The 16,987-nt window shown below is 37.3% G+C and overlaps 2 protein-coding genes across 3 annotated transcripts; one reads left to right on the top strand and one right to left on the bottom strand.

Moving 5' to 3' along the window:
• Positions 1 to 179: 179 nt before the first annotated feature.
• On the bottom strand, positions 180 to 10,513 carry LOC116047403 (type-4 ice-structuring protein LS-12-like). 2 transcript variants are annotated; one of them, XM_031296204.1, is made up of 5 exons: positions 10,497 to 10,513; positions 3,151 to 3,233; positions 1,460 to 1,528; positions 1,233 to 1,356; positions 180 to 535 (listed from the first exon to the last, which is right to left on the bottom strand). In XM_031296204.1, coding segments are annotated over exons 1-5 (486 nt in total). In that variant the 5' UTR covers positions 10,499 to 10,513; the 3' UTR covers positions 180 to 327. The 2 variants fall into 2 exon arrangements, with proteins under 2 accessions (XP_031152064.1, XP_031152063.1); XM_031296203.1 differs by lacking the exon at positions 10,497 to 10,513 and having other exon boundaries at positions 3,151 to 3,325.
• Positions 8,004 to 15,670, top strand: lix1l (limb and CNS expressed 1 like). Its single transcript, XM_031296201.2, has 6 exons — positions 8,004 to 8,570; positions 10,865 to 11,028; positions 11,392 to 11,532; positions 12,013 to 12,108; positions 12,401 to 12,478; positions 13,315 to 15,670. The coding sequence occupies exons 1-6, from the start codon at positions 8,225 to 8,227 to the stop codon at positions 13,564 to 13,566; spliced, it is 1,077 nt and encodes a 358-aa protein (XP_031152061.1). The 5' UTR covers positions 8,004 to 8,224; the 3' UTR covers positions 13,567 to 15,670.
• Positions 15,671 to 16,987: the final 1,317 nt, after the last annotated feature.

Below are 16,987 nucleotides of genomic sequence, written 5' to 3'. Positions count from 1 at the left end.
TAGTGAAATTACAGATACTGGCAATCGGCCTGTTCCTATAACTAATACCAACTTGATCTTGGTAAGAGTTTCCGAATGTGTTGGCCTAATCCAAATAATTCAGATCTCCAATGGTTAAGTGTTCAAATGACACACACACACACACACACACACACACACACAAAATTGACACAGTGAAGTTGTGTTTCAAGTTTAATTGTACTTTGAGACAGAGATGATAATGTCAACAATCACTGAAACACATCTTAGGCTGTTGCACTTCTTCCTCCACTTTCAGGCCAGCCATCAGATGCAAGATGGTGGTGTGGTGGCACATTTGCATCTCTCTTAGTTGTCGATGGCCATGGTCTGCTCTGTCAGCTTCTTGAAGATGGACTCCATTTGCTGCTTGAAGTTATCGACCTGGAGCTGAGCCTGCACGTTGGCGGCCAGGGGCTTGATCTGCTCCTCGACGCTGGCGGCAACAGTCTTCAGCTGCTCCTGAATCTGGGCAACCAGGGGCTCCAGCTGGGTTTTCTTCTCCTCCATGAAGGTCCTGTGGGGTAGAACATGATAAACCACCATACGTAAAAATCTGAAATGCGCCCATTGTACCTGCGCATTACAGTGCTGTCTCTGTTAGCATCATGTGTCCTGAGCTACTAAAAATCAGGTCCAATTTGTATTGTATATATTTATTATTATTATTATTATTATTATTATTATTATTATTATTATCACTGAGGCAGTAACTACTCCATATACAGCTTGGTAGTTCAGTATATAATAAATCATATTTCATACAGTAAACATACATTATGTTAAATCTTAGGTAAGTTTTTTTCCCCTCTGAAAGTACAAGTAAAAAGTACCATAACATGGAAATGCTCAAGTACAAGTACCTCGAAGTACAATACTTTAGTAAATGAACTAAGTTACGTTCCACCACTGCATTTACTCAAATTGACATCACTTAAAGACTGACCTCTAATTTAATCTTTCACAGTTAGAAAAAAAAAAAACAACCATCCAGTGCTAATGCTGAAATATTTTGACAGATTTTTCTGTGTGGATCTGTGCATGCCTTCCATAAATATTGAGAGGTTGTAGAAGTTGCAACTTGTTGATTGGCTTTTAACAACGGACAAGGTCCAGTGTGGTCAGCAGCAAGTAGATTTGCATCATCGTGAATGTGAGTCATGACTAAACCGTGACTTTTGCGTGTGGAGGTGTCAAGGCTTCACTGTACTCACTGAGCCTGGTTTGCCAGGTCCTGGTTGCGTATAATCTCAGTCATGTCCTGAACCATCTTGTTCTTCATCTCCTCAAAGTATCGACCGAGACTTTCAAGATCGGAAACATCTTGTGCAAAGCTTCCTGTGGGTTTACAAAGACAAAAGTCAGTAATTAAGTAAAACTAATAAACAAAATACTTGCACTTTCAAATTTGGAGAAGTTAAAGTAAATGTAAAGGTCATACCTTGTGCCAGAGCAAGCAGAACAACGGCTACAATAAGGGAGAATTTCATGGCTGCTGAGTGGAGTAGACCTTCAAAAACAAACATTATTTCATTATTCTGTATGGTTAATGATGATATAACCTGATGTCAATATGCTGCATGTTCCTCTGTCTCATTTTTGCTCTTTTGCAATTTAAACTTCCCTTTTACAATTTTCCTTTTTAAAACCAAAAAGACATCTAGCCATTAAGATGTTTCATGAAGTTCTTTTTTCTGAAGTTGAATGTAGGAAGGCCTTCTGTTGCGCAATCAGATGTCTCACCAATTAAACGTTCTCACATTTTCTAGGAATGCCAGCCCAGCTTTTTCGTCATGATGTAATAAAATAAATATTTTTTAGTCACCGCATGTTTGTCCAAACGCTTACATGTTAACTTGTAAACTTTATCTGGCTTATCAGAGACATTGTGTCCACAGATCCAGGACAAAGCTAGTATGTGAACCTTGAGTTTGGAGTAATTTATCACAGATATGTGTTCCCAAGGTTGCATAAGGAACCTCGATCAATTTTATTTGTCAAATGAAATCGTACGGGGTACAATTCCAGTGAAATGTTATCCCATTTTATTGCTTTGATTTAAGAGCAGAAAAACTAACATGATTTTTAAACCTCTACACACCAAATATACTCATCTGCTGTGGGAAAGAATATTTTCATAATGTTCTAGCCCATATCGTTTAAGGGCTTTTATTTTTGACCATCCACTTAGGTGCCTGGAATTTGTTATACCACCACTAAAAAAGTTTTTCCTCTTTAAAATTAAAAAAGATTTTTTTTTATAATTTACTAATAAAATATGAAAAGGAACTTATCACTTCCATTAGTTTAGTGTTAATTTAGACTATGCTGGATACTACTGTGCTACGTTAAACTAAACTCAGTGCTGAATGTTTCATTGGTTCATTTATTTAATCTTTTAAACTTTTAATTAAGATTGAATGCAATTAAAGAAATAAACAAAATACAATAAATGGACTTGTCAAAGGTCATCCATCACAGCAGTATGGATCACATGTAATCCATTCTAGTGTCACAGCTAAGTTGAATGGCATATTAGTTTTAAGTGTAGATAGCAGGTTGCAACATGCTTTGGAATTTGGCAGTAATGTAAAGTGTACAGCACACTGCTTAGCATATATGGGCTGCAAAAAAATAGACACGACAACAGGTACATAATGATTACCCCTGTTCTGTAGTTAAACATGATCTTTATATATTCTGATCTAGATATTTTTTTTAGTGTAGCCTAAAACGTGTGTTGCTGCTTTTGAACTTTGTGTGTTTCCCTTAAGAACTGCTGTTGCAGATGATGAAACTAAACTAAGAAAATGGAATTAGCGTGGATAAATACATTCTAAGATCAAAACAATAGATTGAAAGGGATTAACACTTCCAGGAGCAAATCCTACACATAGCTGGTTGTTTTACACAAGTGTTTTCCTTTCAAATCTATTATAATTCAATCCTCCCTTTGCCATCAGTTTCCTCATTAAATCATAGTCGTACTAAGAAACAGTTTACTTTCAATGAGTTACATTTCAGTCTTAAGTAACAATTGACAGTTTTACATTCAAAATACTACTTACTGTTTCAGTGTATCAAATGCAGTTTAAGCCCATAAGAAAATAAGATTAACAGACTTCGACTCACCTGTAGTGCAGGAGAATTTGGAGCGGATGGTGCCTTCCTGTAGGACTCTCACACTTCTTATAGTCCCGCATGGTGATGCAGCCCTGTCGCAATGTGAATCTGATTGGACAAGATAAAGACACAAAACATTATTGGATGTTTGTGCCGTTAAGGGAATCATAGCACCACTGACCCTTGTTGCTCATTCTGCCACCTGGGCAAACTAAACCAAAGTCCAACAGTCCCTCTGCTGACTGTCCAATATCAGTGTGCATCTTATCATATTAAGTAAAACCCTTAATCACCAGTAACAGCATCACCATTATGACAGCGGCAACATGCCAGAACTTTTGTTATTGCCACATCATCTTCAACTGATATGACAACAGGTAGACAGTTTTATTCTTGTTTTTACTCTGCATTTCAGTGAACTATTGTGGTTGTAAAATATTTTGTAATTCATATTTAATGTTAAAGCATGCACTTTGTAACTTTTGTTTAGAAAAGTGACTTATAAATTATTATTATTATTATAGAATCAAACTTTATGTAGATGGTTATGTCATTTACTTTTTAAGTTTTTATGGTATTTTTGTATAGCACTAATGAGCTCTGATTGATTGATTGATTGATTGATTGATTGAGGTGATCTGTGTTGTTTTAATGTTGAGTTATGAGTATTTGTATAAAAGTCTCTAGATATCGCAAACTAGACTAACTAAATGCTGTAGTATGTGGCAGTAGTCCATGATATGTGCCTGTCCCAATGAAAATAAACATTAAATGAAAGATATAAATGTAAGTATGGCCATAAAATGTTTTATGTTAAGGGGATCTATGATCACTCCTTGGAGATCATTGTAAAGGCATTGACAGCATTTTAACAACACAGAAAAAAATTCTCAAAAAATCATTATATTCACAGAAAAGCATTCTTTCTTGGTAGCCATGCTAACAGCGGCTCTAGGGATGGCAAAGTCTGTCCATCTGTCGGTCCGCAGGTTTGGTGCAGACTAAAATATCGTAGCCTGTTAAACTAACTGTTAAATGGACTGGCACAACATGTGGTACAGACTTTCATGGTGTCCAGAGGATGAATCCTTAATGATTTCCTGACTTTTCATCTAGCGCCTCCAGCATGTTGACATTTGTATTTTTTAGTGAAGTGTCTGAACAACTATGGGATGGATTGCCATGACATCTGGTACAGCCATTCATGCCCCTGGATGAACTGTAATCACTTTGGTCATCCCATAACTTATCAGGTCAACATTACAATGAGTCCAGTACCTGCAAAACTAATGACATTCCAATCAGCCTCAGTTGTACTTTGTTGCTCAGCTGCTTTAGTACAGCCTCACAGAGCTGCTAACATGGCTGTGGACTATTGTTTTCTACTGACTTACTTATTATATATACCTTGAACTTTAATTGTGAGGATGTATGTCTGCCTAAATAGGTATTGAATTAAGAGGTATAGACCAGTCTCCTGTTTTAGTAAATACAAAACCTTTTCTTTTGACATTTAAGACGTATTAGTTTAATTTAATGGACAGACAGAAAGTATAGGATTGACAGCTATTCTCTAAAAAGAAAACCAGAGATGTTTTTTTAAAACAGTATGGTCTCTGTCAGCTGTCCTTATGCATGACACTCATTCATGTGGATGTAAACCTTCAACCTTTGGTTAACATCCAACAGGGTGTTATTGCTACTAGTCTATCTTTATGGCTGTTGTAAAGTAATAAAGTAATTAATTATCAGCCCCACTCCACCCCAGTCAGTAATTAACAGTTCAAGACAAGCGAGAAATAGGAATACGGGGAAAATACCGGAGAAGTCAACATAAACAACACGAGCTGTTTAATAAAACTTGAACGACAATCCTATGAGTCTCTTTTTATCTAGTGGGAAAGCCCTGCACTGGAGTTTTAAAAGGCAGATTTTGACTATAAAGCTTAGATCAAAACCAGATGTGGGAATGTATTCTCTCTGTCCAGAGGCTGTTCACCACTGGCCTGGCCTCCCCTGGTGGAAACAGCTAAGGTTGTTTACGTCTCTCAAACCCATCCTCTAAAAAAAAAGAATCTGGCATGCAAGGCAGACACGGACGAACCTGAGCAGCTACACATAAATGTTGCAGCAGGAGGAGGTGGTAAGAACAGTTTGGTATAGAACAAAAAATGACATAAAGCTGAGAAAAGTGTGTCATTTTGCTGAACATTAACTGAGGACCTTTATTGTACAAAGAGCAGTACAAAAACCTGGAAAGAGTGCTTAATTATAGTATTGGATTATTATTATTATTATTATTATTATTATTATTGTTGCAGTAACATGTAGCATTTTAATGTTTTGTCTGGAGCTAATTGAATCATCTTTTATCATATTTTATAAACTCTACTGTTTTTAATCTGTAAAGTAACTACAGCTGTCAGACACCAACCCTAGATATTACTTTTCTACACACAGAGTGGAACATATAGTCACATTGGTAGCCTTGATGTAAAAAAATGTCATTACAAGTTAAAGTCCTGTATTAAAACACCCTGTTAAGTAAAAGTACAGTATTTTTAGTATTATCAGCAACATGTACTTAAAGTACTCTTTCTGCAGAAAAATGGCCCCTGTGACTGACACATTACTGTATATTACATGATTAGATTGTTTCTAAAGCATTAATGTGTAAACAGCACTTTTTGTTGTAGCTGGTTGAGGTGGAGCTAGTTTGAACTATATATAGTTGAGTTTAGTGCAGTGGACCCCAACCTAGGGGCCAGGGCTTCCTTCAAAGGTTCACAAGATAAATCTGATCAATTGTGAGATAATTAATGAGGCTGGAAAGAAGATTTCACTTTTTGGAATTTGCTCCAATCTGTGCTTTTTGTAAATTATTTGAGTGTTTTACTTCCTTTGGCTTCAAATTGTTATTTAACTGAAACCATCTGAGAGGTTTAGAGGGGACATGTCTTTTGGCTGCAACTGCTAACAACTCATAGCTACTATAACGTCTGCAATCGTTTTTTATGTAAACTCTTAGTAGCTACAGCTGCCAGGTAAATGTAGTATAGCAGAGTAAAAAATACAATATTTGACTCTGAAATGTAGTGGAGTATGAATATAAAGTAGCATAAAATGGAAAATCCCAAGTAAAAAACCTCAAAATTGTATTTAAGCAAATGTACTTTCCACCACTGGATTCTGTCAAAGTCCGACATTTGACAGGTCAGCTTACTGTGATGAAAAAAAAAACATGTTTAGGCTGACTGTTAGTTATAATGATAGTAATTTGATCAACAGTGAGAGAAAGAAAAGATGAAAAGAAATGGGGAGGGAGTAAATGGCTTGAACACACACACACACACACACACACACACACACACACACACACACACACACACACACACACACACACACACACACACACACACACACACACAAACTACGCAATAGAAAACGACTGGAGAACAACATTAGTGGCTAAATGTCACAACTGCATAGCTGAGGTTATACTGATGTAATGAAATGAGAGCACGCCCTCCAGTGAGCCAAACATTCATTACAATTGTCACAAATGACTAATTTTCCTTTCTGTTGTGTTTACTCTAAGGTAAAGAACAGGCCACATCTCAAATGTTAGATTTATGTGAGATTTTCAGTCCCTCGGTCTACTTGAATTGTTTTTGAGTTTGAATTTAGTTTTTTAGTTTTTTTTTTGCAGATTCAGCTTTGAAAAAAGATACTGTTTATTCAAATGCTCCACAGTTCCTCCTCCACACTCATCTGGCCTCAAACCAGACCACAGAAAGAATGAAAAATTACACAAGCTCCAGAAAGTCGTAAAAAAACATCTAGAAGAGGTCCCATTTCCTCTTCAAGTCCTTGGTGGTCCACTAACTCAAATAAATCCCAGTTACTTCAAACTTTCCTTATCTGTTTCAAAGGATGATCATCATTGTTTTCGCCCTTTCATCGAGTAAACTAAGCTACTCCGTTTCCAAGTTTTAATCACATGCTTCAGGCTGCAGAGCTGGAGCTGTAACCCACTGTAGTTGTACTCTGTTGGTGCCAGAGAACAGGGGAGGCTCAGATTTCTTGGCTTGATATTTCTTTGACTTTCCACTGCTGCATTCAGGTGCTATAGAAAATATCGTAGTTATGACAACAGCATGCACATAACTGAACACACTACATAGCATTGCGAAAAAGTGGAATTTTCTGATGCCCGGCACCAAAATGTGACATTAAGGAGTTCGTTATTTTAAGGAATTGTATCAACGCATTACACTATCTGTTTCCCATCTTTGCCATTTGACCATTTTAAAGGGGAATTAAGTGAATTATTACATTATCCGTTTCTATTAGCATAGACTTATACTGTTGACATATTCAATAGCTACAAATAAACAACTATCAGAAATCTCTGGTGATTAACTGCAAGCTGTGTGCTGCTGTAGTGCAATTTGCTTATCTATAGATTATAGACATCAGCATCACCAGTTATGGCCTCAACAGTTACCATAGAGTAGGCCTACACTTTTCTTACCTAATGTTGATAAAAAAACAAAACATTATACACTTTACAAACTGAACTAACGCTGGTCTGAACTACAATAACTAAGCACACCATTCACATAATCAGGCTACAAAACAAAAGCAAAAATATGCGTAAAATATTAGCACACAAGCACACTTTACATGCCTACAACAAAGCACACAGTTGACTAAAAAACATCCTACATCCATTATGTAGGATTTAGTAAAAGGTAGATAATGCAATAAAACCACAGCCATTAATGGCTAAACATGCAAAAAGTGTGATGGATCGTTACCACTGAAGATGTAGAGTACGAGGGGTCCTTGAAGGCATCACTTGACTGACAATCCCGCAGTCTAATCCAGAGAGTGAGGATGCACAGCAGCGGTGATATATCGAATGAACATCGGCTAACTACTTCCTTCGGCTGTGATTGACAAAACCCTGCTAACACTTTGTTCACCCAGTCCTCAGAGATCATTTTTAAACCTGAAATCGCTGGGTTGATCGGTACAGATTTAATCCGGACCGGGATTTCGCAGACGTTACGTTAGGACAATGGAATCTAACGTTATGCCGGACAGTATCCGCCCTCAGAGGCTGCAGCCAGGCATTGGATTCGGTTTAGGACCGACCGGGACCCTTCGCTCCTCTCTCCGGCCCGGGGTTACCGTCCCCATCGCGCCGCTGTTGCCCTCCCCGGCCTCTCTAGCCGCTTCGTCCGGGCCTCCTCCGCCGCCGCCTCCGCTGCAGCTCCACAGCCTGTACGGCGGTATCGGAGCGGGGCTGGGGCTGGGGCCGGGGGCTACCGGGCACTGTAACCCGGGGAACCCGGCGGTGCTGAAGGAGGCGGTGGAGGCTGTGGTCCGCAGCTTCGCCAAACACACGCAAGGTTACGGCAGAGGTAATGTCCAGTGGTGATCATATTCTGTTTAATGTGGAGATAATTGTGTTCATTTGTGTATTATTGTTCAGTTTAAACTTGGGGAGTTTTGAAGAGCAGAACGCCACTTTTAGCTGCGCCATTTGTTTGGAAGTGGATTAGAAAAAAAAACATGCTGCATTCCTGTAATATTCATGTTTGGCTACACAGTCTCAAATAAACCGACTTTATATTGTTTCACCGTGTATTATGGTGATTATCACCTATTGCAACATCACCATAATGTTTCTATATGGTATTAAAGTTTTCCTTTGATATTTATACAGTAACACTGGCTTCACTCACTTCATTACAGGATTAAGTACCACAGCTCTGAGGGATTACATTTACGAACAATAAGATATTATACCTATAATATAGCCACCTTAAATTCATATTGTTTTTCATTGGACACGGTAAAATACTGGTCGTGTAATGAAAACTGTAAAAAAAATACTAACAACAAAAGAAAAAGCAGGGGCTTTTCACGTTGTCATAGGCAAAGATGTAGTGGGTAAAATCAAGTTATCGACTTTTTATGGAGCAAAATAGAGTTCATCCATATTTTTATATTTACAAATATCTTGAGTATTATCCAGACTGTACCTCTTTGTATACCAGATGGAAGTACTTTGCACAATAGCCTATTTTCCTTTTTTTATCGAAGAAAACATGAATAACTGTGATGTTATAAAATATAAATACTTTTTGCTCATATTGAATAACTCTGGTGGTCATAGTTTACCCACTTTTTATTTTATTTTTTATAAAATCTTTTTCTTTATCACTACAGCACACTGGCAAGGGCTATGCATAAAACTATTAGACCAAAAGCTGCTAATGTTGGCTGTTGGATCTAATACAAGTGTTCCTGTCTGCTGCTAATAGGATTTATTTCTAAAAGATTGTCCCTCTGTGCTCCTGACTAACAGCCTCTTCCCTCCTCTAGGCTACTTAACACCGTCTACTTTGGAAGCACAATAAAGACTGTTTTATCAGGGTTTCATGTTTTTGTCTTAATGTAGCTCCAATTTTGTGATTTACTCCTTGGGAAAAACATGTCATTTTTGGGCATTTGGCAGTAATTACTTACTCAACATTATATTGTTATTTGAGTTTTCTACATTTTCCTGTGGTATAGTTATAATTATGCCATTAGGTCTAAGGCTTTAATTTGCACAGTTGGAGTCTGGGCCAGCACCATTGTCACATGTATATCCACTATCTCCCAATATTTCCTGTCGTTCTATCTTATCACTGTCCTGAACCCTTTAGATAGGCCTACTTAAAAAATTACTTTGTCAGGGTCTGGATTTGGTTTGTTGAGCCTACTGTGGGTGTCCCTTGATCAAGGGAAAATACTCTAAATTTCAGTAAAATGTATTGCATATTCTGTACATCCCCATTGCTTAACATACATCTAGTACCATCTTAAATTAACCATTGGAAGCATACGTATGATGAAGAATATGTTTGAAAATGTTTTAAACAGAGTACACAATGGAGTCATATATATTTGCTGTGAAAGTAATATCACAGAGAGCAACTTTCACTGTTAATAGTACATAAACTGCTGTTTTCAATTGCACATAATTTACTTTTGATTGGCTAACAACAGTGAGAACAGTTTATAGTGAGCACTTTACTTTTACATACCGTAAGCGCAATAACAACATATTTGGATTGCAGTTTAGTGATTTATATATCTGATGTCAGAATATATCTCAGCTTGTTTACAGAAGCCACAATAATCGCAAAACTGCAGCCCTAACGCACTGATCGAGCTCCAGACTGTACATGAGCGATAAGCAGGCTGCTTGTGTTCATTTCAAACAGTGAGAGCTCAGCAGGAACGTGGTGGGAGCTAACAGGAGTCAAACAGTCTTGAATAATGTTGGCTGCACTCACATCTCCCTGCAGATCCCAAACGCAAATAATCCTTTCTGACTCAGCCGCAGATTTTTACTGCTTTTCTTTGTTGTTGTTTCCTTTTAGAGGACAGGAGTCTAACTTTCTCACATGAGCGCATAAAATGTAGAGTTGAGGGGGGTGTTTCTTTAAACAGCTCCTCTGAGGTGATGCAGAATTTCCTCTGAGCAGCCACCTAAATATTTACAGGAAAAACCTCTGGCATCCTTGAGATTACTTTCCTCCCACCCTTTCCATCTTTGTTCTTAGAGAGGATGTTGAAGAGCACAGTCAGGGACTAATGGCACTTCAGAAAGTGTTGATATACCACACTGTGACGAGGCTTCTTTTATCTCTGTGCCCTCCAGTAAACGTGGTGGAAGCTTTACAGGAGTTTTGGCAGATGAAGCTGACCAGAGGGGCCGACCTGCGTAACGGAGCTCTAGTTGTTTATGAAATGGTCCCGTCCAGCAGCCCTCCATATGTTTGCTATGTCAGTCTTCCCGGAGGCAGCTGCTTCGGAAGTTTCCAGGTACCTTGTCTGCATTTTCTTGGCATGATTGTGATAAGATCATCACAGAGATGGAGTTTTCTTGGGTTTTAAAATAGTGATAATTGGTGCATGATGCAAAAAGCTTTCATACTAAATGATTAATGTAAGAAAAATGGTCACTTAAGTGCCGTTTTACAAGCTTACAAAGTTCCAACATGCTTGTAACCACAACAACAACCAAATATGAATGCAGCCAATTAAGGTCTGTGCACACTGACGCTCACTGTACTACACATAAACACTGGCTGTCTTTATCTTTTTTGACTGCATATCTGTATTTCTGATTGTATCTGACCACTAATGCATGTTTTCTTCACTGTTCTTTTCTCTGTTTCCTGACAGTTCTGTCCCACCAAGGCAGAAGCAAGACGCAGCGCTGCCAAGATTGCTCTAATGAACTCTGTTTTCAATGAACATCCCTCCCGACGCATCACAGACGACTTCATCGAGAAAAGCGTCAGTGAGGCCCTGGCATCCTTCAATGTAAGTTGCGTATAATAGGTTAAAGAAGGTTGTGTGCCTAAGTCCTTAACTGTCAGTCAGGAGGAAGCAAGGTCACAGTATATCTGCAGTATGTTGTGGTGATATATGAATAAAAATGAAAGAAAAGAAAATGTATGTAATGCAGTGTGCAACATGCACATCACACGTCTATTTGCAGTACAGTAAGATGTTTTAAAAAAGGATGCGCAATGCATACCAATAATTGTCAGTTTGAAAAGAAAATTAAGGAAGATTACTTTGGCATGAATTACTTCCTAGAAACATTCAGATATCATTATTTCAGGCAACCCCACACACACACACACACACACACACACACACACACCAAAAATGTTGCATACTGCATACAACACAAATTTAGATATCATTTTTACATATTCTCATAATTTCAAGTATTTATCAAACTGTTGTCTGGGCCAACACAGAACACTGACATTTACTAGTTGTTGTTGTTTCCAGGGAAACAGAGAAGAGGCTGACAATCCCAACACAGGAATTGGGGCATTTCGCTTCATGCTTGAGTCCAACAAAGGAAAATCCATGCTGGAGTTTCAGGTGTGTAAAATTCAGGAATGTCTGAGTCGTGTTAAGTAGCATTTTATGCTACCCAAACGCACCAGGATAGTGTGAAAATAGCGTTGGCAAGGTTTGAGCCCAGATGCTGTGTTAAAATGTTTTGCATGCATTGAGCTTGAATGTGCATACGCACAATATAACAAATAGAGACCAGATACATGTTTTAAAAGAGATTATGGAAATCTGAAGGAAGCATGCTTGGTTTGCAATACTGAGTAACTACATATTGAGTTTCATAATTCCTGCTGGTTTGGCTGTGTTTGTGTTTCAGGAGCTGATGACTGTGTTCCAGCTGCTGCACTGGAATGGGAGTCTCAAAGCCATGAGAGAACGACAGTGTTCCCGACAGGTACTGTCACCCATCTCACGGATGGGTTTAATTATGCAAGTGCAGTAGTAGTTTTCATCACTTTTCATCAAGTTTCCTAAACAAACAAACTCTGAGTCAAATCTTTCCCTACATGGCGTGACTAGTGTAGACAGAATAAACATTTTTGGGAGCATTGCTGGACAGCAGCGATGAGTTGGAAAATATAATCACTGTAGAAGAAGAGCATTATACTTTTTTTTTTTTAAAAGATTATTTTTTGGAGCTTTTTATGGCTTATAAGTGACAGGATAGGGAAGAGAGAGGCGGGGGGACATGCAGCAAAGGGCCGTAGGTCGGATTTGGACCGGGGCCGCTGCCAAGGACTACAAACTGCTTACCAAAAAAATTGATTTAAAAATAATCTCTACTTGAGTTATAGCTTACCCTCTTGGTGTACAGCCAAATCTACTTTTACTTTCCCATCTTAATTCAGGCTATCTGCCGATATTGATCCAATACCTGTGCTCTCTTCTCACCACATTTGAAATCAATATACACTGTGTGGAATTCAGCGGGATCAAAAACATGAGGCCAAGGATTGCTGTGGTGCTAAACACTGATTTACTACTAAACCGATAACTGATAGCCGAAACACTGAATTTTGGAATGCCGAAGAAACCATATTTAATGTGGCTCGGTCGTGTCTGGCAGATACACAATCTTCTTAATAAAAAATCAGTATCACCGACAATATCTTATCTAATTGAAAATATGATGCTTTATATTCTTCAGCCACGGCCAAAGATTTACTGAAATCTCACTAGATCTTCAGTTGGCAATACCGCTTAGTTTTCTGTCTCTTATTTTATTTGCAGGAAGTGCTGGCTCACTATTCCCACCGGGCTCTGGATGATGACATGCGTACTCAGATGGCCGCCGACTGGGTGAACCGAGAACAGAGTGTAGCGAGCACTATTGCGCAGGAGGTGGCGTCGACGGAGAGAGAACTGGAGGACGCCAGGCTGGCGGGCAGAGAACTGCGTTTTTACAAAGAGAAGAAAGACATCCTGATGTTAGCTGTGGGCCAACTTAATGCAGCCAACACTGCCACACTGCCCTCACACTAAACCTGCCGTCCATTGTGGAAACATTTCTTCACACAACGTAGGATTCCTGGTAACAGTATTGATCGCATCATAGATATAAAGTTGCTTCATTTGAACTTTTAGGTTTTGTATAATGTCTTTTTTTTTTTTTATTTTTTTTTTTATGAGGATCAGGTAATCAGGCCTTGACTTACAGTATGCACATCCGTGCATAAAACCAACACTTGCCGCTATAGCCGTTACCTCTTCGTGCCTCGTGATTACAGGATAACAGTGCTTTTTTTTGGTAAAAAAATTACCTGTAAACTTGCTTGGCATTCCAACTGACTGGGGTTTACATGTTCTTTCATTATTTCATACTGAAGTAGACTTACAGAAACACAGCCTGCCTTTCATCAGTGAATGTAATGGACAGACGTTAATATGACACATCAAACCAAGCACAATTGATCAAGGTATGGATCATCGAAGTTTGTTTCTTTCATGTTTTGGGTGTGTTTACTTGCATATAGTCTTTTGGACGGTCAATATTTTGGTGGTCAAATGTAAGGGTCTTTTTTTTTGTGAAGACTTTTGACGGTTATTTTAGTGTACATTGTGTGCTTGGTAACCATGACACTAGCTGAATGTATATTTTCAGTGTGCTATCAACTAAAGGATCTGCAAAGCGATGCTGTTTACCATTTAGACGATTGAATTACTCTTGTGATACAGGTTGTGTTTGTCATGTGCTTCATTTAAAGGAGTTCAAAAGGGTTGTTGCTTGGTAGACTAAAAATGTAGGTCGGGATCTCAGCAGAAACAAAGAATAGCGGTGATTGGAGGTAAAATGTGAAGGCCAAAAAAAAATAAGTTGAGGGATCTTTTTGTTTTTAACAAGCTGATTCATTATGTGTGAGTCATTGTAGTCAATACAAAACAGTACCTGCACTTTCGGTTTATGTATTTTGTGACATACTGGAAGCAAAATCTGTTTGTTAGCAGTGCTGGTGTATGTCCATGGGCTAAAACAATGTATGTAACTCGCACTTATCACCTTTCAAATGTTTTTATGTTGAAGGACCTGATTTTGTTTATACTGTAAACGTGATATCTTTATATTTCTCTATGTATCTCAAATGTATTGAATACATTATACGGATGAAGGCATTTCAGTGAGTAGCCTTTCAAAGACCCCATGTAATGGAAGTGAGAGTTTAATTGATAATGTGTGGCTCTGGTTGGATGGAAATGTGGGCAGCGAGTTATGCGAGTTAAACAGCAGGAGGGCTCATTCTCTCTGCTGAATGCTGGATTGTCAACGGCAGAAACTGATTACACTAAATTTGGGGAGATGGTAAATAGAAAACAAAGAAGCAGAGATGGAGTATGGTTAAAGCCAGATCCAATTTTATTATTGTATTGCTGTGTCTCTTCCCTGGGATCATTGTGCCTTTATGAAATTGGTAGCATGCACCAATTAGACATGTAAAAAACTCAAAAGTTTCATTTCATTTAACGAGGTCTTTAAAGGACGTTCTACTTTGCTTTACAATGTGTTTTTTTTTGTTATTTCATGTTAAGGTAAAATGACAGATTACATGATATATAATTGTTACAGTATCTTAAAGGAGTAGTTCGACATTTTGGGAAATTTGCATTTCACTTTCTGTTGGAAAGTTAGACGAGAAGATCGATACCACTCTGACATGTGAAAGAGGTATCAATGGTTTCATGTTAATCTCTACCAGAAAGTGAATAAGCATATTTCCTAAAATGTCAAACCATTCCTTAAATATGTTACATGAAATTAGATTATGAAGGATTTATTAAATCTTACTACCTTTGGTATACATTTATAATCATTATTGTTTGTTTGGTACTCTGCTTGCAAAATATGTGTGCAGCACAAGCAGGAAAATGTATTAGTAAAAGTAATTTGATCTTCTCAGTAAATACTAAAAAGCTTTGAACTGATACAGTGAACATGTTGACCATACAATTCTGCAGCTCCAACCTGGTTAATCTCACATTTTCCTTTTCACTTTAGTTTACTCATCTACCGATTACGTTTTCTAAATTCATCAGTGATCATATCGTCCCATGAACCAATTTGCTGAGATTTGCAAAGCTGAAAAGTAATTATTGAGAAAAAAAATCAACAAATAATTAACTGGTTACAGTAATGAGGCTGGAGATCTTGAATTGTGTTTTTTTTATTTTTTTTTTTATTTGCATTTTTCTTCTAATTTAGATACTTTTTCTCTGTGTGTGTGAGTGTGTGTATGTGTGTGTGTGTGTGTCTGTCTGTTTTTTTGTTTTTTTTTACCACAAGCCATTAATCTAAGAGCGCTCTTACTCTGACCTTTCTTTGTCATCATTATCAATGAAGGCTTTTTTAAACATATCTTTTTTGGTATCGATTTTATAAAAACATTTTTTTTGCTTTTCATCTTTTGGCTTTGATGCATGATGTGTTGATTAAGTTTTGTTTTTATATGTTTCATATTCTATTCAGTATTGTTTTATAGAAGTGTTTCTGAAGGCCCTTATTGTGTGTATTTTCTATGAACATTTTGTATTCCATACTTTTAGTAGATTTATATGATTGTAATAAAATGGCTCATACAAATGTTTATTAATTGGTCATTGTTCTTATTTCACAGCTTAGTACACAACTAGGACCAAGTCAGTCTTAATAGATAATCATTTGTAATGATTTACGTGTAATTTACACTAATGAAAAAAGGAGCTTTTCACAAACATTTTAGAATGACATTTACACATTGTATGTATTGTACACAAGGATAGTGTGCTCCAAAACACGTTTGGACTAGAGTTGAAATGAATAATAGGATATTTTTTTTAAAGTGCCAGGCAATACACATTATTTTAATATTATGACTGCATAAATTCCTGGTTTCTTTTTTCATTTATTTTTCAGTATTTTTAACAGGGACAATACAGATAGACACTTTCACATAAAATGACATAATGCATCTGATGTAATGAATACAGTATGGGGCATCTAGCTGAAGCTAGTTTGCAGTCCTTGCGAACTTGTCTTCACCCTCTATGTGTGTATGATCATAGCCTTTGTTATGGATTTGGAGTTGAAACATATGTTCATTTTTTATTTTCAGTTAAAAATAACAAATAATCTTTTGATTTAAAAGTTACTCACTCCTTTAACCAAAGGGGACATAGCCTAATTATTATATTACCATCAAGCTCTTGAAACGTGTTGTCACATTCTTTATCCTTTGTTGTAGATCCTAGAATATAGCTTACTGTTAAACACATAAAAGTAAAAGATTCTTAATAACGATTGCAAAAATATGGAGGGATTATTTTACTTCATTTAATCTTTTTTTTATTACGTCTTATTTAATCGTATTAATTGAATAGTATTTCATCTTATTGTATCTTAATATTATCTATATTTAATTGAATTCTCTTTTAT

Source organism: Sander lucioperca, chromosome 16 (genome assembly GCF_008315115.2).
Source record: "Sander lucioperca isolate FBNREF2018 chromosome 16, SLUC_FBN_1.2, whole genome shotgun sequence".
NCBI lineage: Eukaryota > Metazoa > Chordata > Actinopteri > Perciformes > Percidae > Sander > Sander lucioperca.
Note: the sequence above shows the minus strand (reverse complement) of the source record. Positions and strands in the feature narration are given on the sequence as shown.